This window comes from Chamaea fasciata, unplaced genomic scaffold (assembly GCF_029207755.1).
Source record: "Chamaea fasciata isolate MVZ Bird 193981 ecotype frontalis unplaced genomic scaffold, bChaFas1.0.hap1 SCAF_1, whole genome shotgun sequence".
NCBI classification, from domain to species: domain Eukaryota; kingdom Metazoa; phylum Chordata; class Aves; order Passeriformes; family Sylviidae; genus Chamaea; species Chamaea fasciata.
This window is the reverse complement of record NW_027094086.1, coordinates 137712997-137738436: the sequence shown is the minus strand read 5'-3', so window position 1 is coordinate 137738436 and position 25440 is coordinate 137712997. Positions and strand designations below refer to the sequence as shown.

At 40.6% G+C, this 25440-nt stretch overlaps 1 protein-coding gene across 9 annotated transcripts in view; it reads left to right on the top strand.

Annotated features, from left to right (window-relative positions):
* Nucleotides 1-25440, top strand: part of LOC136298674 (microtubule nucleation factor SSNA1-like) — a 41122-nt gene that overhangs the window by 1071 nt on the left and 14611 nt on the right. For 4 of the 9 annotated variants that reach the window (XM_066199585.1, XM_066199601.1, XM_066199638.1 and 1 more), the window contains exon 2: nt 9-4679. In XM_066199585.1, coding sequence (XP_066055682.1) covers nt 50-394 — 345 coding nt within the window. In that variant the 5' untranslated portion in view covers nt 9-49 and the 3' untranslated portion in view covers nt 395-4679. Of the gene's footprint in view, nt 1-8; nt 4680-8047; nt 8180-13168; nt 14245-25440 lie in introns of those variants that run through there. The other 5 variants (XR_010723352.1, XR_010723351.1, XM_066199630.1 and 2 more) reach the window with 5 other exon arrangements.

Genomic DNA, 25440 nt, shown 5'->3' with positions numbered 1-25440 from the left:
GAGTGCAGAAGGCCGTTGCTGAAAGGGGACTTCAGGGAGTGAGTGCAGGATGACTCAGCAGGGAGCTGTTCTTCAGGGTTACAATAATGAACTGGTGAAATGCATTGAAGATTTATGTATGCAAAAAGAAGAACTGAACAAACAAATCCAGCAAGCAGAAGAGGAAAAGAATAAACTCCAGCATGAAATCCAAGTCCTCAGTGAACAGCTGGAGTGTGTATGTGAAAATCTGGCCCAAAAGGTGGCTTCAAGGAATGAGCTTGATAAAATACTCGCTGAAACTGAAGCTGCTTACATGAAAATTTTGGATAGCTCTAGAACTTTACTTAATGTCCTGAAGAAGGAAGTGGGAAGCTTAAAGCATTCACCAGATCTGAAAACCAATGTAACGTGAAACAGTCAAATGTTTGGACTCTGCAGTGCTAAAATTCCACTAGGTGAGAAGCGTGGTCAGCCACGGGACCTTACAGCCACAGAATAAGCAGAGAGGGATTTTCTTCCAGTCTTTTTGTATGTTTTATTAATTTTAAGTGATTTTCTAGAAAATAGGTTAAATAAAGTTGCCATTTTGCTTTAAAAAATCTACTTAATTGAACACTACAAAAATAAGCAAATGGGTAGTTGAGGCAGATGGGAGATTGTCAGTTTTGACATCATGATGCTTCAAGGCTTAGAAGAAAGGCATGTTTTATTGGTTGACTTCAGATGGCTTCCAGTAAATTATTCTTTGAAAACTAGTGGGTGCAAGTCAATCAGATACTACTTCTTTTCACTTTACAAATGCTTAGGCTTTACTGTTGGGACTAAGTAGAAATGAGCTATTTAGCCTCCCCTGGGAGCTCGGAGTTCTGTCTGCTGCGTGCACAAAGACAGCCCCGTTTACAGTAATTGCCTACTTGAATAATAGAGGGATAAGGTCAGAAATTGGGAGTAATGCAGGGCATGGAGGCTTAAAATTTACCACTGTATGTGGTTCATGCACCTTCTGAAGCTATTCTGCAAAGCCTTGTTAAGAAAGGAGACGTGCTGCAGAGAAGGTCAGGTTTGGTGCAGATGGACAGACAGCTACACCATGAATGCTTCGACAAGGAGTTCACTTGGGGGTAAGAAAAACGTGTCAGTAGCAACTGGAAGGTCTGAAAAACCACTGGGGTCCAGTTAAAAATACAGGGGTACAAGACCAAAGAAGATAATCCTGGCTAAAAGCCAGAAATAGAATTTCTGGAAGCCTTTTTATTAGTGCCTTTTAGCTGTATACTGATCTATTAAATAATTGTAATAAGATTGGGAAGAATAATGAACGTCCTGAAATGTTGCGAAAGAAATACAAATGAAAGGTGAAAGAAGAAAATGAGAAGTGGTTTGCAGCTATCAGCTATTCTTACAGAGGACATTAAAATAGAACTTAGTTGAGAGATCAGGGATGACATAACAGCATGACATAAATTTCAATTTAATGCTGATTTTTGTTTCTGCTGAACCTCTCTGTTCAGCAGAAATCTCTCTCAGCAGTGTGTGTGTACCTACAGGTGCATTTTGTCCCACTTATTTGTGTGTTACAACAGTAGCTTTTTAAGCTGTGTCTTGTAGTCAAATCTCCATTCAATGCCAATTAATTAAACTGAAAGAAGTGCGGTTGAAATCTCCATACTTGATAGTGGTGTGTCTCTCAGGTGCACATACAGAGAGAGTGGAAATGTGAATAGTTTTGGTAATAGCTCTTCATCAATAATAGGGAGCAAATTTTATGTTCTTCTGGTTGCCATGCTACATCAGGGATGAGTGTGACAGAGCTAATCACAGTTTACTTGTATGGCACTTCAAGGGGCTTCCCTCTTCCCTCCCTTCTAGGCTTCTCTCAATTCCCAGTGGGTAATGCAGAGGTGATAAAATTACATCATCTCAGGGGTATTGCTGTTGTAGTACTGCAGCACTCAGGGCCACCTTGTTTATGTTGAAGTGAAACAGAAAAATTTTGCTATATTTAGTAACAAAAAAGTGATTTATTTGGACATTTTTATGGTATTCTATCTGCCCTTAGACTGGTAGCAGTAACTGATTTACAGCAAAATAGGAAGACTCCGGAAAAGTGCTAACTAAAGAGCAAGAACTTGGAGTTGGAAATGTCAAGCTGCTGCTTCGTATTAGCTGCACTGGAACTCGAAACTGTGAAAATTTATATAATAGAAAGCTCAATTATAGAGAACAGTATAGTTAATTTCTAGTGTTGGTCTCACACAATAATTACAGGTTTGTTTGCCTGTAATCATAAATAATGCCTCTTGTTCTACTGAAGCTGATGAAACTAAAGAAGCTTTAAGAGAAGCCTTATAAGATTTTAAAGAAATCTACTTCACAGCCATTATATCTAGTTGTAGCTATTACAGTGTCAAAACCAAATAACTGGAGATGCTTGGTTGGTTTTTTGGGGGATTTTTTGTTTGTTTGTTTTGTTTTTTGGGGTTTTTTTGGGTTTTTTTACAAAACTAAGGGAAAATGTAACTGTTGGCTAGTACTTAGGCACATTATAGGCCTCCCAACATTCAAATAAAAAGATGAAATGTTGCTGGAATTCCATTCAGTGATCTCAATCTAAAATTTCTATTTAAATTCACATTTAGAAATGGAGAGAAATAATACACCTCTAGGGCTTGCCTATTTTTAGAATAACTCCCAAGTGTGGCAGTCAGTGTGCACCTGTAGAGTTGCTACTCAAAAATAGTGTTTAGCATTATACTCTATATTGACCCAAATGAACCCTTTTATTGAAGTGGCAGCCTTTTCCACTGCTTTTTCAGGCACTGTAAAGTTTGACATGAATAGCTTTTGTTAAACAACTTCACTTTGTTCAGAAGACATGCAGACTAAGTTGGTCCAAAGCATGGCTGAAAGAGAAATGATTGTTTGCAGATGGCAGCAGATCTGCAGGGATAGCCTGAAACAGAAAGTTTACCTTGAATAAGGCAGGTCATAAGTTTAAAGTATCATAAGTTAAAAGTGTCATACTTATTCCTAACTTAATTTTTATATTGAATTGTTATAACTCTCTGACTTTGACCTGGTGCTTTACTGGAGTGCTTACAGTCTAGGAGCTTTACTGGCAAAAGTTGGGCTGCTAATCTAAACTGATAATTTGTTCTGCATCTTATCTAGTATGTGAGGAGACACAGTTTTTGAAACTCCTACCTGTGCCTGATGCAGAGATTTAGTGAAATGCATTTAGAGCATTGGTCTAAAGCCCTGAATTTATGTAAAGGCACCTTTACCTGGTTTCCAAGTAACAGAACATCACTGGAAGAGATCAGATGATTCCCTGCTTTTATAGCAATGCCTCTTGAAAATGTACCCAGCGCTTAAAACACTAGTGATCAACAGTTTTTTCAAAACATTTGACTGTTGACTCCTTGCAAGTAAACTGAAGAGATTTTGGCAGTTACCAAAGAAACTGCTTGTGGGTGGTATGTTGAAGTAATTTTCAGTGTGAAAGCGGTCTGGGAACCACTGGGTTGAAGTGCTTATGGCAGCAGCTTTTCACGCATTACTGTCTCTTTTTGGAGGTGCTTACCCTGCAGTTCAGGTACCTCCCACCTGTACTTTCTGTTCATCACTTTGCAGAAATGGAGGTGAGAACTGGGGATTCCCCCTAATTTTAAGGGTAGGGCATAAAGAAAAGGTGTGGATGTGAAGTCCTGGTTTGGGAAGACCAGAGCATGAGAGGGTATGATGGAGAGAGAGGTGGAGTTTCTCCTAATTTCTGTCTGCTCTAAGTGTACTTGTAGTGAGCTACTGCGTACAGTTCTTGCTACCCAATAAATCAAATTTTAGAAATCATCTGAGCTTCATCTCAATTCTGGACTTTCTCCCCCTTCCTTTAAGCCCACTGACAGCAGAAGAGGCAACCTGTGTTTTGTTTTCTCTCTCGGTCTTTTTATTTCTTTCTGTTCCAGCAGGAGGCTGTGGACTCTGGGCCTCCTGTGCTGCCAGGCTCACACAGGATGCAGTGCTGTTGTTTCCTATGAACAGTCCTCAATGAACTGCTCAGGTTATATAAAGAACTTCAAGTTCTGTGTGTACTTGATATGCTCTCTATGTCAGATTGACCTTGGAGAGTTTAGGCAGAGGATTGGCAGATTTTTAGCTCTTTGTGAATGCAAGAGATTTGTTTCCTTGGACTAGGAATCCTTCCAACCAGGAAGACTAGGCATCTTCAAATACCCAAAGAATTATCCATTCAAACAATGAAGCAAGCTGGAGTCTAAACAGAGGTGACTGGATCTTGGATTGCTGTTTCATATTGAGATCAGTTGTGTCTAGGTCTTGGGGTACAAGTGTGTTCCACTCCAAATCAATTAAGTGGATTAAGCTAAACTGGAACAAGTAGTGGTAGTTCTGTAACAGAACATTCAGAAGATTGTTAGCCAAAGGATCAACTGTCTACATATACAGACGAGTCTTGTGCAGAAAACCAATATCTATTACTCCTTAGATGATTTTTCTTGTTAGAAGAGATTTGTGTGATAAGGTGTAGCTTGTGGCAATTGCCTTAAGTTCAAGTGGATCCTAGATTCTTGGGATTTTATGCAAGAAGTAGACAAAACAGTTACTTTTTTTTATAATATTTTTTCTTCCTTTTCAGGAACGAGCAAAGAAGTATTAATAAATACTTTAGTATTGATTTATTTGTATGCGTTGGTGGTTTTCTTAACAGATGAATAGGCAAATTGTCCTAAAATCAGAGTGCTGTTTTAGCTTTCATGAATGCGTGTGTTTTTAAATATAGATGTAAGTATTTTCTTTTTTTCTCATTTGGGTAAAGGACAGACTAGCCTTTAATTTAATTTGTGCACCAGTTGTTTTGTCAGTGTCTGTTGTTTTCCTGGGAAGGAGACGGGCACCATGGCCACTTCTTGGGTGTCTGTTCTATGCCTTTTTTAAACTTGGGATGGGTTTTGTGTTCTTTGCCCCTTAACTACTTATAAATCTGTCAGGGATTTTATTAGATGCCCCAGAGTAGTCCTTGACAGTTGTCTACCTCAGTGGTTTCAGATGAAGTTTGGTTCACTGTCTAGCTGTAAAACCCAGCTACTTGCATGTTAGGTGTTGATAAAACATGGAGAGGTTCAAGGTTGCAGAACAGGGAGCTATATGGTCATTCGTAGCTCTGGCTTGTAGGGTTTGTGTGAGAAGAAGTTCAGTGTTGTAGTCTATTTACAAAAATAAGATGTTAATAGAATTGGGGTAGTAGAACACTTTCATTTTGTGGTGGTTTCAAAAATAGTTTTACGAGATCTTATGGGATGGAAAAATTTGCAGGGTTTTTTTGTCTATTTGTGCAAGACTATGGATATGCTGCAGTAACTTCTACAGAAAATTTTAAATTTTAGTACAAACTTGGTATCTTATTTAGCTGCACAGTGGAAAACAACACTGTAAAATACATGTATTTTGATGATAGCACACCCATTGTTTGTGACCCGATGCAAAGCTGATAATATTTGTAAGTATGCTTAATTTGAATGTCACAAATGGGAAAACCTTACTTTTAGAATAGGATTCATCCATGTTAGAGGAAAACGAGCACATGGAGACAGAGATCATGCTCAGGAAAAAAGCATTGGAAAAAAGTCCTGGCAATCATGTTCTGGAGGTGGGCTTGATCATGATTCCACTGACTGGGATGGGGGCTTGTTTCTCTCACACCTCACTTCACATCTGTGAAATTTCATGGGGTGGCTTCTCTCAGCCTTAGCAGCACTTGTGTCCAGGGTGAGTGTACTTGGTTCTGAAGGGTTTAGCACAGTGTTGAGTGTTCTTGTTTACTGTCCTGTGTGAAGGAGACATGCAGCTTCCTGGCCAGCCTAAATCAAGACCACAACAGTGTTAGAGACTATAAAACAAAGCAAGAAGCTGAAAGTTTTTAAACACCTACTTTGACAAATGTTTAAAGTTATGAAACCTAATAGACTGGTCACAGAGCATTTTAAAGTTAAATCTTCACAGGGGTTGTTTTTTGAGCTTCATATGCATAGGTTTTCTTGCTTCAGTCAGAGCTTCCATAATTGGCTTAAGGTTTCCCATTGATATGGGATACATGGGAACACTTCTAGAAAATTATTTTCATCATAGTCCATGACAGATTTATAATTTACATTTTTTAAAAAACCATATAGTTGATTTAGTTGAACATAGTAAAAAGTATCACATTTCTTTCCTAAAGGCTTTTAAATCTCTCTGTCTGTATTCAGAATCAGATCCAACTACTATTTGTTGTTGTTATATGATTATTAACAAGTTGATACAACTTTGATACTGATTCTGGTTGGATATGTCTGTCAGTTCCTGACACAAAGTCCTCTTCATATTCTGCAAGCTTACACTTTTTTAAAACTTCTTTTTCCTTATATAGTAAGAGTGCTTTAAGTTGAATATCAGCATGAGAGTTTGTTTTCTGAAATTTTTTTTTTATTATAGTTGGTATTCAGGGCTGACCCATACAGTGTCAGGTGTTTAAAACAAAAAACTGGCAGTAATTCTTATATGCAGTTTTGCAGTTGTTCAGTAATAGAAATCATGCTAGACATTTGTGTTGTTCACTTCCTTGGGGTTAATTGCTGTAGCTCATGAACCCAAGGTACTTTTTTGTTAAATACTGATTGTTCCTCAAGTATCATTGCTAGCATGAGTGGAATGGATACTCCATTCCAGGGAACGAGGGGAGAAAGATGAGCTGCCTGTCTAGTAGAGACCATCATCTGGAAAGAGAGGGGCATCCCTGTTAGCCTTGTCCATGGTAAAGTGATGTGAGACAATTCAAATAAAGCGGTTAGAATCGTCGTAGTTCTCTGTTGTAAGGTTCACTGAAGCAAGCTGAAAAAAAGAAAATCCAGTCCATGCTGTCAGTCACAAGGAATGTGATACTTGATTGCAGCCAGGTTATCTTTAAATGCAGGAGCTCAGGTGCAGCTGGGAGCAGTGTAGCAGCTGCAGAACTGGGCTTGGTGAGGGTTGTTTTGCCCTGTCAAGAAGCAGTTGGCCCTGTGGACACACTTAGGAAATCTGATACACTCAGGAGTCACTGGACTTGTTAGAAAAGTGTGACCTCTTCCTGTTCTTGAAACTCAGGAAATTCTGCATCTTAGTGAGATGTGACTTTGTGGCATGACATCATAAGAAGGATATTTATTTAAAATCCTGTACACTTTAGTGGTTTTTCTCTGAAGCCTAAAGTGTTCTTGCTTTAGATTCAGGTTGTTCAAGTTCAAATACCTGTGACCAAAAATACAGATGTCCAAGTTCCACTGAAGCCCACAGGCCTGTAAGTTGTTGGTATTCACTGTGTAGTGTACCAAGTTCTTAGTCTAATGCAATCTTAATCCTTCAGTCAAGTTGCAAACTTTGTGGCCCCTCTTAGTTTAAATGATTTGCACCAAGTTGCCTTCTGGGTTTGGAATGTGCTTTCGGTTTTCTGTTTGTTTTTTAATGAAGTATTCCGCTGAGGCCTCCCGTGGCACTCTGCCATACACATTCGTGGTGTGCATGTGAGAATGTTTTCTTTGAGAATGTCAAAAGAAAACTACCTGTACAGCAGCAATTTAACTGAAACAAGATTTGGTTTTATGCCGTGCTGATTTTGTTTTTAAAAGTGTTTAAAAATGCTGCATGTATAAATTGATACATTATATAGGATATATAAACAAGTGCTTCCAGTGAACTGATCACATAGTACCTTACAGAGAATGTTAATATCTTTATCCCCTTGATCGAGAGTGACCCTCAGTAGTAATCTGCCCCAAATGAGGGACAGATCTAGGAATGGAGGCTTTGCTTTTTCAGCCTCAATTCAATGCTCTGACTTGGACTGGTTCCCAGGGGATTCATGTCCTGTTTGGTGTTTTGACATAAATGGACAGGATTATGAATTCTCAACCTGTGTACTGGGGGAAGGGATAGATACAACTGATTAGAGGAACACTTTTTTGCTGTTGCTTCCTCCACATTGCATGCAGCATGATGATGATGTTTAAATGTGTTACTCCTTTCTCCATAGGTAGACCCTGCATGACAAGGTATCCCAACTCCTGAGCACCCACTCTGACTTTCCAGACCTGCTTTTTCCAAGCCCCTGCTTTGGGACCTGACTGTAGGAGGTGGAGCAGAGGAACAGAAAGAACTTTTAATGGTAGTTGCTAATTAATTACCTTTAAAAGCCAAACCTTTTTCAGATACCTTGCCTTTATAGATCCTATTGTTTTATCAGGCTGCTTATTACCTTACCCTTGTCCATTTAAGACCAACTTTTTTAGGCATGGAGGCTCCTTGATGCATAAAGGTAGTGGGAGATGTGAATTCTAGTCCAATCCATAACAGCAAACAGAGCACATACAGCAGCAGCAGGCTGTGAGGGCAGCCATATTCCACCACAGCTTGGTTTGGGTTAATGGATTGAAGTAGTATGGCAAGTGAGGAACTCTAGATATCTGGATGAATGGGGCTCTTCTATAGTGAAAAGAAGCTGGCTCTATGAATTCAGATTAAGAACTGCTTTAACTTAGAGGTCAGGTGGCACCTGACTGCAGTATTCATATATTCACATACATACATATATACATATATATATATATGTATATATACACTCACACATACATTGAAATGTACATATAAATATACTCAGCATTTTCATAAGTATAGAGAGCTCTTGGTAGAAAGCTGTCTAATGCTTCAGTATTATCTGCCTTTAGAAAAGACAATTTAAACACGTTGGACATTACCAGCTTGTGTGATGGTGTGTACCCTGTTTTTTCAGTAGCCTCCACAGTCTTGTGTCCACATAAGCCATCTTTTGTAGCACCATCCTTATCTTCCTCCTGCAACAACTTTTGTTGCCTCTATTTTGTAGCTCCTTGTTTACCATGTTCTTAGTTATCCCAAGCTGCTGACCAGAAATACACTGCCCTTGCACGTCTGCACTAACACGTGGTGGGTCAGAGATGGTTCCGGTATCTTGATACTGTCCAGACATATTCTGGCACACTTGGGAAAATTGTTTGCAAAGATAAACAGATTACATTCAATTGGATAGTGCCCCAAAAGTTAAGGTTGCATGGGGTGATAATATTATATTCCAGAGAAACAACAGACATCTGATCTGAGTTTCATCCTAAAAAAAGGCTGTAGACCCAAGCAATGGATGGATGGGAATTTTTCCTGATATACTATGGAGATTAAAAACCAGAAGTTTATCTTTGTTGTCATTGAGGATATATAATATAATCTCCTGCAGATGAAGGTCTATATGAAACACTATTTAATGAGTATTAAGGCCGTGTTCAGAGGGATGTGAGTTTGTTCCAGAAATGTTTGCTCTGTGTTTGAGAAAAGATTTTAACTTGAAATTGGAAAGACGAAAAGGAATAGAGTGCTGGATCTTGCAGGTAATGATCTCATTGAGGAAGCTGTTGTAGGTCACCTGTGTCTTCTTCAAAGCTCTGTGACCTGTATTGCAAATTAATAAATAGGTGCTAGGACAGAGTGGAGTATGTTACAATAATACTTCTTGGAAAAAGTTATGTCAAGGCATTGTATGTATTCAGCAATTTTCTTTGCAATCCTGCTCTATTTTACAACCTAATCTATTCCCCACTAAGATGTGCTAGAGATAAACATTGCTGATGCCTTTGTGTGCAAAGAGGAAGGAGAGGCAATTAAAAGTCTGCATGCTGTGAAGTCTCTGGGTACCAACAGTGTCTGCACAGACCTTTACAATGTTTTAGGGTACAATTGGTTTTCCTGCTGTCTGGGGTGACTGAGCGCAAATAGCTTTTGAGCAAGGACAGTAACTCAGTTGTTTTCATGCTGCCTAAAGTCCTGCTGGTTTCCATAAAGGTTTCCATTTTTATTTACTGATAGCAAAGTCTTGGTGACAAAGTGGCTCCTCTGGATCAGACACTGTTTTATTAGAGCACAGCATTTAATTTCTGACAAAGAAAGGGCAAATTTCTGATAATGTAGTGAAAGAACCTGGGGCAGGGCAGTATCTGGTATTGGCCTCCATCAAAGACAAAGAAAATCACAAAAAGGCAAAACTGCTGGCCATGGTCTGAATCAAATGAGGTTGCCTCCAAGAGTAGCAAGTGAGAGGGCTTTTCTTTCTTTTATCTTGCTCCCTCCTACATCATTACAGGGTTGAGTAAGAAAAGAATTTTCTTTTGAATAATAATAAATGGGATAATTTGCTTCAAGAAAAGCTACTTCCACATAGGAGGCAGCTAAAGCTGCACCATGCGAGCTTTATTTATTTTTTTCCTCAAAAAATTTTTATAATGCAAATTTTAAAAGCAAGCAGCCATTGTAAGGAAAAGAGAAACAACAAAATGTTGTGTTTGCTTGTCATTGCAGGCTTTTTATACTTCAGTAACTGCACTCCTATGTGCACTTTCTTGGCTGCAAGTGCTGCTTGTCCAAAACATGGATTTTTGGTCTCAGACCTGTTCAGTCAAAAATTCCTTGTTTTATTTTAGATAAACTTAATAAAGCAGTGTACATTATTACTTATATTGTAGGTATATTATATATACATATTATACATTGCTTATATAAGTGTGTTGTTACTTAGATAGGTATAAAATTTACCTATAATTCTTACGTAAAAGTTTTTTTCCATGGCTTACTGTGCCATGTATTACTACATATGGTACCACACTGATATAGCTGGAGTAAGGCTTGGTTCTCAGACATTAAGATGACCTTTGAACTTGGATTAGCTGGTAAGAATTTTATAGTTTCAGGTGTTGGCAAAGTCAGAAGTAGCCAAACATTGAGAAGTGTAACTTGACTTTGCAGATTTAAATTAAAATTTGCATATTGCCTTACATGGAACTTGCCTTTATTTCAAATAACTTCTGCATCTGGTTGTGTGGTGGGAGAGCACAGCCAAATGTTTTAAATAGGTATCAAAAGCCATAGAACCATTTAAATTGAAAAGAACCTTCCAGATGGTCAAGTCCAACCATTAACCCAGAACTGCCAAGCCCACTACTAAACCATGTCCCTAAGCGCCACATCTAAGTGTCTTTTAAATAATAGGTGCTTGAGCTACTTGATGCTACCTCTGCTACACTGGGATTGTTACCTTGGGAAGCTATGATATAACTTGCAGTTAAAATAATCTCATTAGCAGGAGCACAAATCCCCTTAAACTAAATAAAAGTACAGTGTTACTGGATTTCAAAATGTAGACTTTTGATTCTTGTGCTGTGGCCTGTATAAGAGCAAAGAAGGTAACAAAAATAATTTTAAAATTCTGGAATGAGTTTTGAGATACTACTTAGAATTTAATAGGTGCCCAAAGATTTTATGCCCCAAGACTCACTGAAAGTTAATGGGTCTTGTACTCTTCTTGCTGTTGCTCTGGTTTTTAAGATTCAAGATTCTGCATGCATTTCTCAAAGGGCTGGCTTCTGAAAGCAGGGCATTTTTTTGTCTTTCTTCCCCCTACCCTCTGAAGTTTCATTTCTGTTTCTCGTAAAGAAAAGGCTGAAAGTGCAAAAGCAAGTAGAAAGGCTCAGAAATGCAAATATAAATAATTCTAAATCTTTTTTGTGATTTAACAGGAGTCTCACACTTCATGCTTGGCCTGATGTGTGTCTTTTTCAGTGCCTGAAGCTGGTTATGGTCAAAGTTCTATTGAAAATTTCACACCTTGTTATACTTCAGTCAAGTCAGATGCAGTGATGGCTCTAAGAAAGGCACCCATAATCTGTGGCTGTAGGACATAAGTGGCTTTCTATAAATATGTATTTAAATTCCTCTCTTAGTACCTTTAGCAACTACACCCAGCTTTCCAGTCATTATGGGTTACTCAGAACTGTCAGGGAAGCCCCTTTTAGTCCAGCCTCAATGTGATCTGCAGGTGTCAGAGAACAAAGTGTGGTTTGGAGATGGAATTCTGGAGCTTCCAGGCAAGCAGAAGCTGGAAGCCCTATGGGATGGCAGGGGAAGGAGGGCTGCTGACTCCTGGGAGAGAGAGCATGCAGCAGCAGTACGTGGCCTGTCTTCTGTCAGAAGTATCAACCTGACATGATGCTTCCCAGAAACAAGAATCTTAGAGGAAAAAGTAATTTCAGGGCTGAAAGAGGGTCCAAGGGATCTTCTAATATCACAATGTATTTATTCCCTACAAGTGAATGCGGGAAAGGTAAATGGGAAGATGACTGAACAGAAGGGATTTGTAGTACTTGCAGAGCTTGCTTTGGAGTCTGAAAGGCCAAAATTATGATCACAACATCTAGCTGAAGACTGAAGATGTGATTTAGAAATGGAACAATTTATCAGACTGCAGCTAAAGATAGAAGTTAGCATGCTGTGTAAAGGGCAGGACAAAAACATTTTAATAAAACTAACTCTGATCAAGAGAGAATAAGCAACTGACAACATCCAGAGGAATTTTTCCAAGAGGAGAACATCAGAAGAACTGCCAGAATTGTATAATTTTTGAATCTTTTTTGTTAAAACATTTAATATCATTTAGTATCTAACATGAAGAAGAATTTATCACAATAGAAATAATTGAATGCTTGGAAAAATGAACATGAATTTTAATGCCATTCCACAATTATTTTTGATAAATGCTTTTGATGTGCCCCAAACAATAGCTAGGAGGCTTTGTGGGTGTCATAGTATGCAATCTAGGACTGAATGATTAGTTTCGGTCATCATAAAGAGGGGACAATAGAGGAAACATGACAAAAATATAGACAAGGAGTAGAGCTGCACATAATTTTGCCTCTCTTATTTTTATAGAGATCTTTGTGGTTTGCTTAAAGCCTCAGCTCTCAGATTCATGTGGTAAATAATCTAAGATTTCATTACACAAAATCAAGTTTCTAATTTCTGCAATTGCAAGAAAAACCTTATATACAAAGCAAGAAGAGGAGCCAATACATCTTTTTAAGAGACAAAAAGTAAAATCCACCTTTACTCTAAAAAAATCCAAGGGAGTAAAGACTTGATGCAGTTATTAGAGCTCAGGTCAGTATTTATAGTGCATTGGTTGTTCAGACAGGCATTGCAAAGCCTTGTATCCCATCCTTTTTCTTTGCTTAGTAACATTCCCTCAGAGCCTGGAAAATAACATGTCTCTGCCCTCTGTTTTATGTGCTTTTTCCTTCAGCAGATGCTGCCAAGCCCAGCGCCTGATTTCTGTCCTGATCTGGAATAACTCCAGGGGCATGCACGAAGCCATCTCCTTTTTCCCTCCTAACGGGGTGGTGGCAGGGAGGAGGCTGAAGACTATTGTTCTCTCTCCTGTGTCCCTCCTGTAGCAGCAGCCAACATTGTTCCTTTTTATTTACTTCCCCCTCTCTGTAAACCAGCAGGGCTCGCAGCAGAAGGATGCAGCTCTCCTCATTAGAGTAATTAGGCTGATTTATGAGAGAGTGCACAGTGGAGGAGAGCTTTTCTAATACAGTGTTCCCCACGGGAGGCTGGGCACCCACCCAGCTGCCGGCAGTTCAGTGCTGGGCCTCCCCCCAGCTCGGACTGCAGGGCCCCCATCTCTTCAACCTTTAATATCAGTGAAAATGGACAAACACATGCAATAAATACTTCTTTACTTCACATGATATTCTTCACAAGTTGGATGTTCCAAGTTAATATTAGAAGTGTAATTAAAGTAGTAGAGGAGAGGGATCCTTCCTTAGTGTTAACTAAGTGTAAATTTTGGCTTACAAAGGATTCCTCAAACAAGTTTACTGTGTCACTGGAACAGCAAGAGCTGGTAGGTTTGTTCCTCTCCTGCTCTGTGGAAGTTTTGCATTACTTTTATGAAAGGCTTATGTATGATGAGCTACAAAATTTCATTCTTCCAGGGAAAATGTTATGAATATCTGTAGTTCATCACACTTCTTTGGTATCTTCATGGCAAGATACAGTATGTCCCTGGAAAGTCCTGCTGCACTTTGGAAGTCCCATTGAAAATGTACACGGGCCTATTTAAAAACACATTTAAGCTTATAAAAATGTATTATACAAGCAAACAAACAAACAAGTATCATTAGCAATTCTGCCTGTTGTGTTTCTGCTAGGCACTAGGATCAAACTTGCAAAACTTGCCAGGTGCCTGTACTTCCCAGTGCAATATTTGTGGTCACCTTTATGAAAGAAATGTACCCATCACTTGTCTTCACTAACAGGATGGTGTTTATACTGCCTGAAGGGCAATTAAATAATTCTGTAATCTTCCCCGAAGTCTGTGAGAGTGTATTTTATCCAGCAGCATTTTGATAGTGTTAAGGCACGTTCAATAGCCTTTCACATAGCAAACTCTGTGAAAATCCTCAATGAACCCAAGGAACTGTCGATAGAACCAAGCCAGAGAAGTGAAAGCAGTAAAAAAATGAAGTGTATGTTATAAACTGACATGAAAAATCTTACTGCAATTGTAATCACCTCAAAATGCCTCATATCACCCACAGGGAAAAGCGCATAAACATCCAACATTTTCTGCCACCTTCACATTGTCCCAAATGCTCTCAAAATACACTTTCAACTGGAACACTTGCCTCTGTCTTTTGCATACACAGAAAAGCAAAATACACTTTCAACTGGAACATTTGCCTCTGTCTTTTGCATACACAGAAAAGCAGTGCAAACCCCAGTTTCATTCATCCTATTCCCTCATGCAAAGCCTCAGTGTATTTTTGGCTGCCACAAAGTTGATCCATGAAGAAATACAGATTTGCATTCCTGAAACCGAGCAAGAACATTCCTCTTCGTTTTGTAAAATAAGAGAGGTGGGGAGGGCAACCCCTGCCACCATTGTAGCTGGAAGAAAAACTTTGGTGCTTATTGATACCTCATTAGTCTGTGTTCACCACAAAGCAGCATCTAAAAGTGTATCCAAACCACAAATTTATTGCTCAGAGGTCACTGTTTTGATCAGTAAATATGCAACCTGATTTTTTGTGCCTCCAGATAGTTATTTCTCTGACGGATGGTGGGGCATTCCCATGGGAGGAGCTCATGGTGTTGCTGTGTGCAAGGGCAATCTGTGGGGAAGAGACACAGCTATAAAATGGAGAAATTGTTAAAACACTGTACAGTGTGCCTCTCTCCTAAACAATCATACGGTACTCGCTTTCCTTCTCAGAATTGCTGCCGTGGGGAGGTAACGAATTACCATTGCCATAAACCGTAATCAAGATCAGATGTGCAAAGGGAAAGGCCTTGCTCAAATATCAAAGGGGTCTTAAACTGCCAAAACAGAGCAAGAGAGAGAAATCCTGAGGGAATCAGAGATGTAATTTATGACTGACCTTCATTTTAACTGGGAAACGTGTGCTCTTGAATGGCAATGCTCCCATTAATGCACAGTTTTATTTTGTTTCAGCTTATTGGGAATCTTTGTTGCAGCAGTATTGATTCAAGCTCACAAACAAAGAGCCTGGGACAAGGACTCATATATGCATTCCAGAAACATTTCTCTGCACTGAACCCGTCTCAGCAGTGACAGTGCCTGGCTTTGTCATCCCCTCGGCCACTGCGCTGCCTTCCAGGGCTCGCTTCTTTGTGTTTGCATCACTGCTTGCCCAAATGACTCCACATTTTCTGCATTCTCATAACTCAATTGTATGGGGAAAAAAGTGAAGTAACAACCCTTCAAGGGGATTTTTGCTGCTACAGGAGCAGTTGATGCTTGGATGAGCTCTCAGTTGTTCAGAATCCAAGCAGTGCAAGAGAAAACAGACATATTAAATCTTTGCAGTCAAATATTAAATCACAGCACCACAGTGCCTCGGCTTCCCATGTGCTGCCTCCCTTTTTGAATTTCACTGGATAACATTTGGGGACCTACTGTGCTTCAAAAAAGTTAGATTAAAATCTAGTTCCAAATTTGTCTTTGCAACAGACCCAAACTGCACACCAAATACTGGAGAAATTCAGATCCACATTTCCATCTGTATTCGATATTTCATGGCCCAATTCCAGCCATAGTTTAAAACAAAGATGTTTAGGTGCTGTCAGCTGAAGTACTGTACTGGGTTCCCCTGGCATCCCATCAGATATGCCCTTTTAAAGCAAATACTCATTGACATCATCTCAGAATTATACTCTGAATTCTTTTTAAATTCCAGTTAAACATTTTGATGCAAAAGCATATCTTCTAAATTCTCTGTTACACTGAACATGAACGACAAGCAACAGAAGTGCTTAAAAGTGACAGTGAAAAGAACAGATTGTCAGGAAAGCCTGTAGAGTTAGCCATTCTGAAGAAACCTCACCAAGGTGTTAGCTATTTGTAAGTTACACTTCTTGTCTGATAATCAGAAAAAGATAGCTGTCATAAATGTCATAACTCCTTCACAGTTTCCCCTCTCAGCTTCCTCTGTGAACAGCTGTCAATATGTGTATGAAACTAACTTTAAAACCCCCAACAGATAGGTTTGATGGCTGATTTAAACAAAGTGATCTTTGAAATTGAGTTTTTTCAGGTAAATCCCCCTTCGGAGTTAATTGGATGGGAGCATTTGGGTTATTTTTCATCACTGCAAGATGTTGTTCTGCCACACAAAATATGTCCATTTTCAGTAAATACGAAGATGTCTGCAACAAATTAACTTTGGAGTTTTGGAAACACAGATGGTATTTGTTGCACTTCCCCAAAGGGCTACATTTACTCTAGAGAAAGCAGTGCTTTTAGCTGTTCTGTTATTTTTAGGAGTTTGTTCATCTCCATAATTTCCACTTCACTAAGAAGAGATAAAATCAGATTTGCCGTTTATCTGCTACCAAGCAGGCAGATTAAACAATTCATTTTGTCACTCGCGCTGTGTTTCTGCCGCCTCAGGCATTTAATTCTAAAACTCAGTATGTCTGTAAGGGGAGACATGAATGTTCTGTGCTCGACAGGGAAATCTCAGTTCGGTACATCCCGGGTAGGCAGAAATCCCCCGGCGCCCTTTGTGCGCTCTGGCCCCGCACGGGCAGCTCGCCCGGACCGCCAGGAGAGGGCGGTCCTGGATTTGGGAAAATAAGCGTGAAACATTTCATAGCAGCCTTTGCTGGAGCTCCTGTTTATGACTGTGTACATTTTTGGAATTTTCAGCCCCATCATGCTTTAAGAAATTTAATTTAGGACACTCCCGGGAGGGCAGAATTCCTGAGAGCTTTAGACAGAACGGGCAATGGAAGGGCAGAGCGTGCAGCAGGGCCTGCATTCGTCCCACCTAAACACGGGCATCCAGGGGAGGGGGCTAACTGGGAAGCCAGTTTGTCTTTGCTTCCCTCTAGAGTCGATGGATAGACCTGGCTCCTCCGAAGAGCGTTTTAGCACATACAGCTGACAAAAACACCGCTCAGTTCATTATCCCCTGCTCCCAGGGGAAAATATTTAGATTTTTGGAGGCAATAAAACACAACATGTTTTTTGTGAATCCTTTATTGTGATGCTTAAGTCGTTCAAAGTGAACACTGTGAAGTAAATGACTACTTTTTCACTTACAATGTTAAAACACACACAAGATGGCTTAAAGATGTAACTTGGCAGTGACAAGTTCTGTTAAGAAGTAAGAGAAATATTCTTGTGGCAGAATTGTCATTGATTGACTGGTAAAACATGCAGATGAATCTAGGGAGGAATTCAGACACCTCTCAAGTGAAAAATTCTTATTGCAAGTAGATCAAATTCTTCTCTCCTGAATGACACATTTGACTGAACTGTGTTTAAAATAAGCAAATGGTGAGTTTGAGATAAATATAAGGGCAGAGCGGCAAACTGCTCCTGTTTGGCAGAGCAGCACAACTTCCCTCTGCGCCCTGCAGATTCCTTTGCCGTCTGGGATTCCTCTGGCCTTCCTGATCTGACACTTTCCTCGCTGTTTCTGGGATCAGGGAACACACATGTTAAATGCTAATCTTTTACAACTCAGTTCCTGTAGTATTGCATATGTCTTTAGGATCACTCGTGGCCATAATCCTGAAGGTTTAGGCCTTCAGCAGCTCAGTGAAATTGGTTTCTATTGCACAGAAACTTGTAAAGTCCTGATGGGTGCCTACCTGCATGTGAAGGCACCTAAAATCCTTTCAAAATCTGATCCTTGCTTTGGACACTAGCTGTTTCATTCCTCCAGCTGACTGATGACAGTGAAAAAGCAGAATTCAAAACAGGTTTTAAACCTGCAGAAAGCCTGACTGCAGTATCTTGTATTGCTCCACAGATGGTCTTTTTCTGCAGGTCTGGGATTTTTTTCATTTGAGATTTCTCTACCTGTTATATCTTGTCTTCTTTTGTTCTTTTCCCTACTGAACAAATGAACAGAACAGCTCTGCTAACTTAGAGCAATCTTTAGTGGCATCATTAAGAAGCTGTGTGGCATCCCTCAAATACTTATCAACAACAACCAGTGGCTGTGAGAATGGCTGCAAGAACACAGTCTACCAGTTCCAGCCAGCAAGAACAGGGGCAGATCATCAGAAGGTAAACACAATACTGACCTATTGCAGAAATACTGCATTAGTGGAGCCTACACTGCAGATTTGGCTACAAGCACCTTTGGGGGATCACACCAGAGGACAGGAACTCGTGGGCGAAGGGCCACTGCACAGAAACAGTCAGTCTGGACTCACATGCATGTCTCAATTTGCACAGAATATTCCAGACTTGCTGCATCTGTCCTCTGCCTACCAAGATGGTGAGCTCATGGTTCCATATGGTTGCTCTCGAGGCCTCTCGAGGATTTGCACAGCAGCCTTCTTGTAGGTTCAGGCTTTCATCCTACAAGCAGCCCAGCTCCAGGGGGAAGAGGGACTTCCAAGGCGCTCTCATGTCAGCCTTGATCCCTTAGTGCCATGGCTTCTTTGCAATGATGTTCACACAAAACTGAGCACAGCTCTCCTTTGTGGAGATATAAATAGCATTGTTCACTTGCTAGAAAGCTCTTCCTTCATACTGCATGTGACCCACAGTACCACATACAGACACAAACTTTCTTCCCAAGGCAACGGGCAATCAGTACTACGTCCTCATCCTGTTGTCACTGACCCATCCAGTTGTGTCTTACACTTGTGAAACACCGTTACAGATGTTTGCATCTAAGGTACAAGATTCCACCTCTGCTGTATCGCTCTTGCAAAACTGGATGGGTCTTCTGATGTGTTGATCAGCAGTGTGTGGTGTATCAGGTAACAGAGTAAACTGCTCAGCAGAAAGGGGCTGTGCATGCTTCGACCCCCAGCAGCTCCCATATCTCCCAGCTGTAGCACATGAATTTCCTGCCACGGGACCAAAGTCATCCTATGTCCCAAGGGCTCATCTCATTGTGTCCCACTGCAGAATAAAATGAAGCACTGCTGGTGTAGATGTGACCCTTGGGGTGGGTGGTTTCCTGTCTGATACTCACCTAGTGGTTAAGGTAAGTGTGTGATTGGCACCAGAAGCAAGAAAGCAGCACTTGGGCAAAATGACAATGGGAATTCAAAAAGGAAGCAGTTAGTATTTGCTCGTGACAGCTGCAGAGTTTATTTTCTCTTTGTTGCTTAAGTCAGGAAAATCTATTACAGTAGTTAGGAGAAGGAAATATTTCTTTCTGTTTCTAAGCATGTGAATCACACTCCCCACTGGCAAAAGCTGCCCAGCACATTGTGTTCAGTGATGTGTAGAGCCTGCAACTGTACACTGCACCAGAAGCAAAATGTGTGGCAGTACAGGAACCTGGGAAAGAGCCTAGCAGAACAGGAACCTGGGCTAGCTAAGCCCCAGCTAGATCCTGCTTTGGGTAAACCTTTGTTTTCCTTTTAATAAAGGTAAATTACACCTGTATTTAATTTTCTTTTTTTACAAATGAGAAGTTTGGTGCTTTGAGGATGTGGCAAACTTCTGATGAATAAAGTTTTGATGATGAGTGCAACCATTTGGGAACTGATAGAGATGGATAGAGAGAGGGGGATGTGTCGTCCAGTGGCAGGTATGGTGTCATTCCCTACTCCCTTTCCCAGGGAAACAGGGAAAGGTGGGTCTGAACAGAACAAAAATTGGCTTCAGTGACTTCTCAGAACTGCCTATGTTTCCTGGCCAGTTATGAAAGCTCTTGTAGCTCGTGCATAGCCACATTGGAATAGCATTTGATGGAGCTCCAGCCTGTTCATGTCAAATGAGCTCAAGATAAATGTCAGCTCATGACAAGTATGAGTCTTTAATTTACTTTTTAGCTTTGAAGCTAGTGGAAAAGACCTTCAAGGGATATTGTCAATTATCAAATTTCTGTTAAAAGCATTTTACTTCTAAAGCAGCATCTCTAAAAAGCACCAGTTGAAAGGAAGAGGGGGTTTTTTTCTTTTCTCTTCTCCTGGTCACTTCTGAGCATTTATAATATTCTTTCAACTTCCACTGTTTCCTCCTTAACTTTATTTTTTCTTTTTTTTGTTCCTGTGGTATGAATCCATGACAGTAAGTATAGAACGTAGCTAAGGGAATCTAAGTTCACAGGGAATGCCAAATCAATTTCATATTTCACACTGAAGTCCTCCTTTAGCACTTCCTTGCCAATGTTTTACAGCTATAAACCTGCCAGCCTCCACATTACAATAATCTCATCATATACCCTTAGGAATACTTTTGCCTACTGACCATAAGATAAAACATTTCTTGCGTGAACCTTGATATACATTGCCACAGGTCTAGAAAGGATAAAAAACTTCACAATTTCTCATTTGAAAAATTCCTTTTTCCACTTGTCTGTAAAGAGCAAGTACACAAAAGCATGAGACCCTAGCCTCCCACATTTAGAGGACCCAGGGAAGTTTTGGATGCCAGAATCCTATACCAAGGTGGAGCCTTGCAATTATTTTCTATTCCCATTAGGTAACTTCAGCTTTGTCCTTTCAGGGGAAAAAAGCCTCTCTCAGTCCTTCTTCCTAGAAATTGTTTCAGGGAGAATGAATGTTTACACCTGTTTCTCACAAGTCTTCAAATCTGACGGTTGGAAATGTGGAAAGAGCAGCTACCAGCACCACTATCATCAGATGGTCACAGCAGAGCAGGATTCCAGCCCTGAGCATTGGCATGCAGTAGAGGACAACAGAGGGAAGTTGTTGCAGTTGAGGCCAGAACTACCCAGTCTTGTTTGCAGTGGCAGAGAGGACTCTCAGACTCACTACTTGGGTGGCAGGACAACCTTAGTTGGAGAGGTCCAAGAAAAAGCTGTGCATGCTTGAAGCAAACCCTGGGAGAAATTGTAATGTCTCAGCCCAACAGACCAATCACAAAACTCCTGTTTACGTGCCTGAGTTTATGGGCACCTGAGCGTCATTTTTTATCCAAACTTCTATTACCACACTTGTGCAGAGATGCAGCCACCTTACCAAACTGATTTCTTTCCATGCTTTCTTCCCACCTAAGATAGCAGCAACTGTGGTAACTTTCATTTCAACCCACTCAGGTTTGTGTAACAGCCTAGAGGCTGGGGCTCTTGCCCTGGAAAGAAGCCACCACTTTAATTCCCTTCTCAACTGAAAAAACCCTAAGTCAACAGTTCCAATGACTGTAAGTCTGTAGGCTACAAAATTAGGTGGGAAGGGAACAAAGTCCATCTCTTCTTGAAACTATGTCAGTGCAAGTCCAAGAGTGACGTGGCTAGGAGGAGAGGAAATGTAATGGAGCCATTCTGTAGTCCATAAACTAGGAATTTAGCTAAGTGTAATCTCAAAGCAAAAGACGTGTGGTAGTCACTGAGGTGGCAGTGTGATCTCAAGGCAAAAGAGGTATGGGAACTAGTCCCTTGAGAATATATAAAGTCTTCAGCGCTCAGAGTTCACCAACTCCTGACTTAAGTTCATTTTTCACTGACTGCATCCCCCTCCTATTGCTTGTGGGCTCTGCTCACAGTCCACTGTAAGCATTTTAAGAACAGCTAATGAAAATTTTCAGGTTACTAAAAACAAAGGCTGAAGCCAGATGTAAAATAGGCAAATAGATTTTCTAGGTTGCATTGATCTTCATTTGCAACTCCCAAATCTTAAAAATAAAATGCCTGAGAACTTATCCCCAAAAAACCATAATTAAGGAGGAAAAATCTAAATGGCTTGTTATGAGGAAAATACTTAAAACCTCCTTTATGGAGCACTGTTGTATCTCTGGAATTTGGATGGTGTATTTATTGCAAAAAAAAAAGACTTACAATCTCAATGAGAAATCCTCTCCCAACCTGTACCTCTGTGGCAGCAGCATTCTTGAGCCGCTCCATTCATTCTCATTCATGTGCTACTGATGAGTATGGATAAGAGAAAAGGAGGCACAACAGACTTTCATCTTTTTTAGTCCCTGCCTGACTTCAAAAAATGATGAGCCCTGTCAGACCTTATTCTTCCTGGGAGCCTCAGGGTAATTCTGAAAGACTTTACAGTCCTCTCTTTGAACTTCTGCAATCATTTATGCTTTGTTTTCTTTCAAAAACAGTGAGTGGGAAATGAGTTGTCCTGTTCTGACTTCCTCCAGCCTGTTTTTTCTGAGGGAGGAGGCCCCTTTTCAGGGGGGTGCAAAGTGTGAGCTCCAAAATTGCCACTGCCTCTAATGGAGTGCAAGGATTAAGAACCAGGGAACCCTTGGAACATGCAAAATGCTCTCTGTGCGCATTTAATGCAACATTTAGTCCTCATACTGCTCAGAATAGCAGGTCTGCTTTTCAAACACAGGCTTCTGAAGTACAAGTTTTACAGGTAATGTAGTAGTTACACTGCCTGCCTGTTACTTGCTCAGAAATTCTCTATTGCAGTTAGCATGTGTCTTGAAAAATTCATTCTAGCTGAGACTGGGGTGTCAGATAAGGGACATGTTGCTCCAGTGCTGTGAGTGAGAGGCTCTCTTATACTTTATCAGTGGCACTGGGAGCACAGACAATGAAAGCTGTATCTATGACAGTTCCCTTATTGGAGTGCCAAGCTTATTGTACTGCCTGTAAAGTCATAGAAATGAAAGAAACTCCCCAGGTTTCTTTTTCTTTCTTTTTTTATTTTTTCTTCTTTTTTTTATATACAGAGATGTTTGAACCAAGGCATTCCTGCTTCTCTTAGCTGCCAGCTCCTGAGCACAAGATTCAATGTTTTTCTTTTACTTGCTATAAAATGCTTAATCAAAGCCTTCCCTGCTCTGGTATAGCTGTTTCATTATTTATTAATGTAAAAATATGAATTACTGAACTTCAGCCTTGGCAGATAAGTGAAATTGGAATGAACTTTCAGCTCTTTGGTTTCAGAAGGTGAGTAAATCTCTGGTGGAGTTTGCACACATGGTTGGAATAGTTCCCCTCGTTTACCCTGGCACAGCTCCACCAACTGCTGCTGCACTGCCCCGATTCACACTTCAACAGCAGGGAGTCAGAAACTCACGGGCCTAAGACAGCTCTAACTTTTTCATATTACTTGTCCAGGTTACCTTTTAAAACAGAAAATTTAAAATCATACATGAAGAGAATGGTTATTCTTCTCCTTGGCTATTAAGGGTGACTTGAGAGAGAGAGGAAGGAGCTATAAGTGGCTCACTGAAGCTGACCCTGGAAGAAGAAATTAAATAACGGTACAAATATCCTTTGCCTCTTGAACCAACTTACGCACAGCATTTCTCATCTCTTTTTTATAATGCCCTGGCAATAAGGGGCTTCTTTAACCTGGTTTCCCTAGGAAATGAAGCATGTGTATTCACACCATCTGCCTATCACGTCTCCCCAGCCTTCCTCCTGCCCCTTGCCACTTGTCCACTTCCTAGTGTGTGACAGTGAAAGTTCAAAAGTGAAACCTGGTGGCTGTGTCTGGGAGAGATGAATGCCTGACCTCCCCAGCTGGACACAGGGAACAGCATCCACTGGAGAGGGGGCTCCATCGAGTGTAGCTGCCCAGTCTGCCAGAGGCAGACTCCCCCAGGCACCTGGAGACGTCGCAGGAAGCAGCAATGGCACTGGGGTGCAGGAAGGAACTGGGAGGATAGGGGATGTGGGAGAGAAATCCATAGGAAACCAGCTTCTGTGAGCTTCACTGCACACAGCAGTGAAGCCTGACACCAGACAGGCACTAAACTAAAGAAATTCCCTTAAATAGGCAGATCTGCTCTTTCCAAAGTATCTGCTGGTAAAAAAAATTAAGCCAGTTATTAAGCTTCCACACTAGCATCCAGCAGTACAGCACACTCTGATTTACCAGTCTATTTAACTGCAGTCAGCAGTGTAAAGCTGGCATTTTATAATTTAGGATGGTTCATTTAAGTGTTGTTTGATGTACTGTCCACTTTTAAAAAACAGGGAATACGAAGGTGTCTACTCGCCTTTGGAAAAGGAAATAAATATTAACTTATCTGCACAATGCGTGAGCGGATCTAGCTCTGTTGCAGGAAACTCATTAATCTCACATGGAAAATAAATAAACCAGGAGAGAAAAGGATGGGTGGGATTTCAACTTCCTCTATTTCCGTAAATCATTATTTTATATGAACAAGAGCACGCCAAAGGTTTTAAAGAGGAAAATTACTGCAAAGGACAAATAACTTCATTGAATCTTTTAAAAGCTTTGCAATGGAGGGATAATTTAGGGTGGCATTGGGAAAACTCACCTGTTAAATGCTGCCTGATAGTTCCTGCTATTAGACCACATTTTCCATTGCTGATGCCATTGTCAGTCTTCAGCCACCAGGGCTCACATTTTCCATGGCAGGTGTCTGCCTAAGGCTGGACGTGTGATGCATGTGTGCTTGTATCAAGAATTGTCTCAGACTGCATATAAAAATTTCAGCCAAAATGTTTTTGCTCTTCAACAAGTATAAGTTTCCCTCACATTAAAAAGAACGGCAACCTCCTCTTTAGACAGTCCCAAAGGCCCCGTACTTTGGAGGAAAAGCATGAAATTTGGCAGGAGTGCTTTAGCCACCCTGGAAATCCAGCTCAGCCTGGATAAATTATGAGCCTTAGCAAGATCAGTTTAGTCTTGATAGAATTTCATAGCTTGGTGTTTCAAAGATCCTGCCTTTAGTGATTCTGTGCTACTCTAAGGCTGACTGAGGTGGTTTTCTTCAGCAACTTTCTCATTTACTATTTTGGATCCTGTTGCTGCTTTGGGAAACCCAGAAGAAATAATCATCCAAGGAAGGAACAAGCATTAGAGGGAGAGGTGTCTGGTCAGAGAGCATGGGGCAAGGGAGAAGGTTGGGATGAGAAGCCAAAGACGGTGATATAGGACAGCTGGTGCAAGACAGGAGTGTAGCAAAAGAGATGCTGGACAGAGGAAAGTGATCAGAGGGTCTGTGGCCACTGTACCCACAGTCAATGACCAACACATGTGCCATAGGATAAGATAGAGGTAGTTTTCTTTGCTGACAGGGATCAGCTGACAGGATCTGACAGAAGCACTGACAGAGCATTTAGAATAACACAGTTTTGAGAGTCACAGAATGCATGGCTCAAGCTC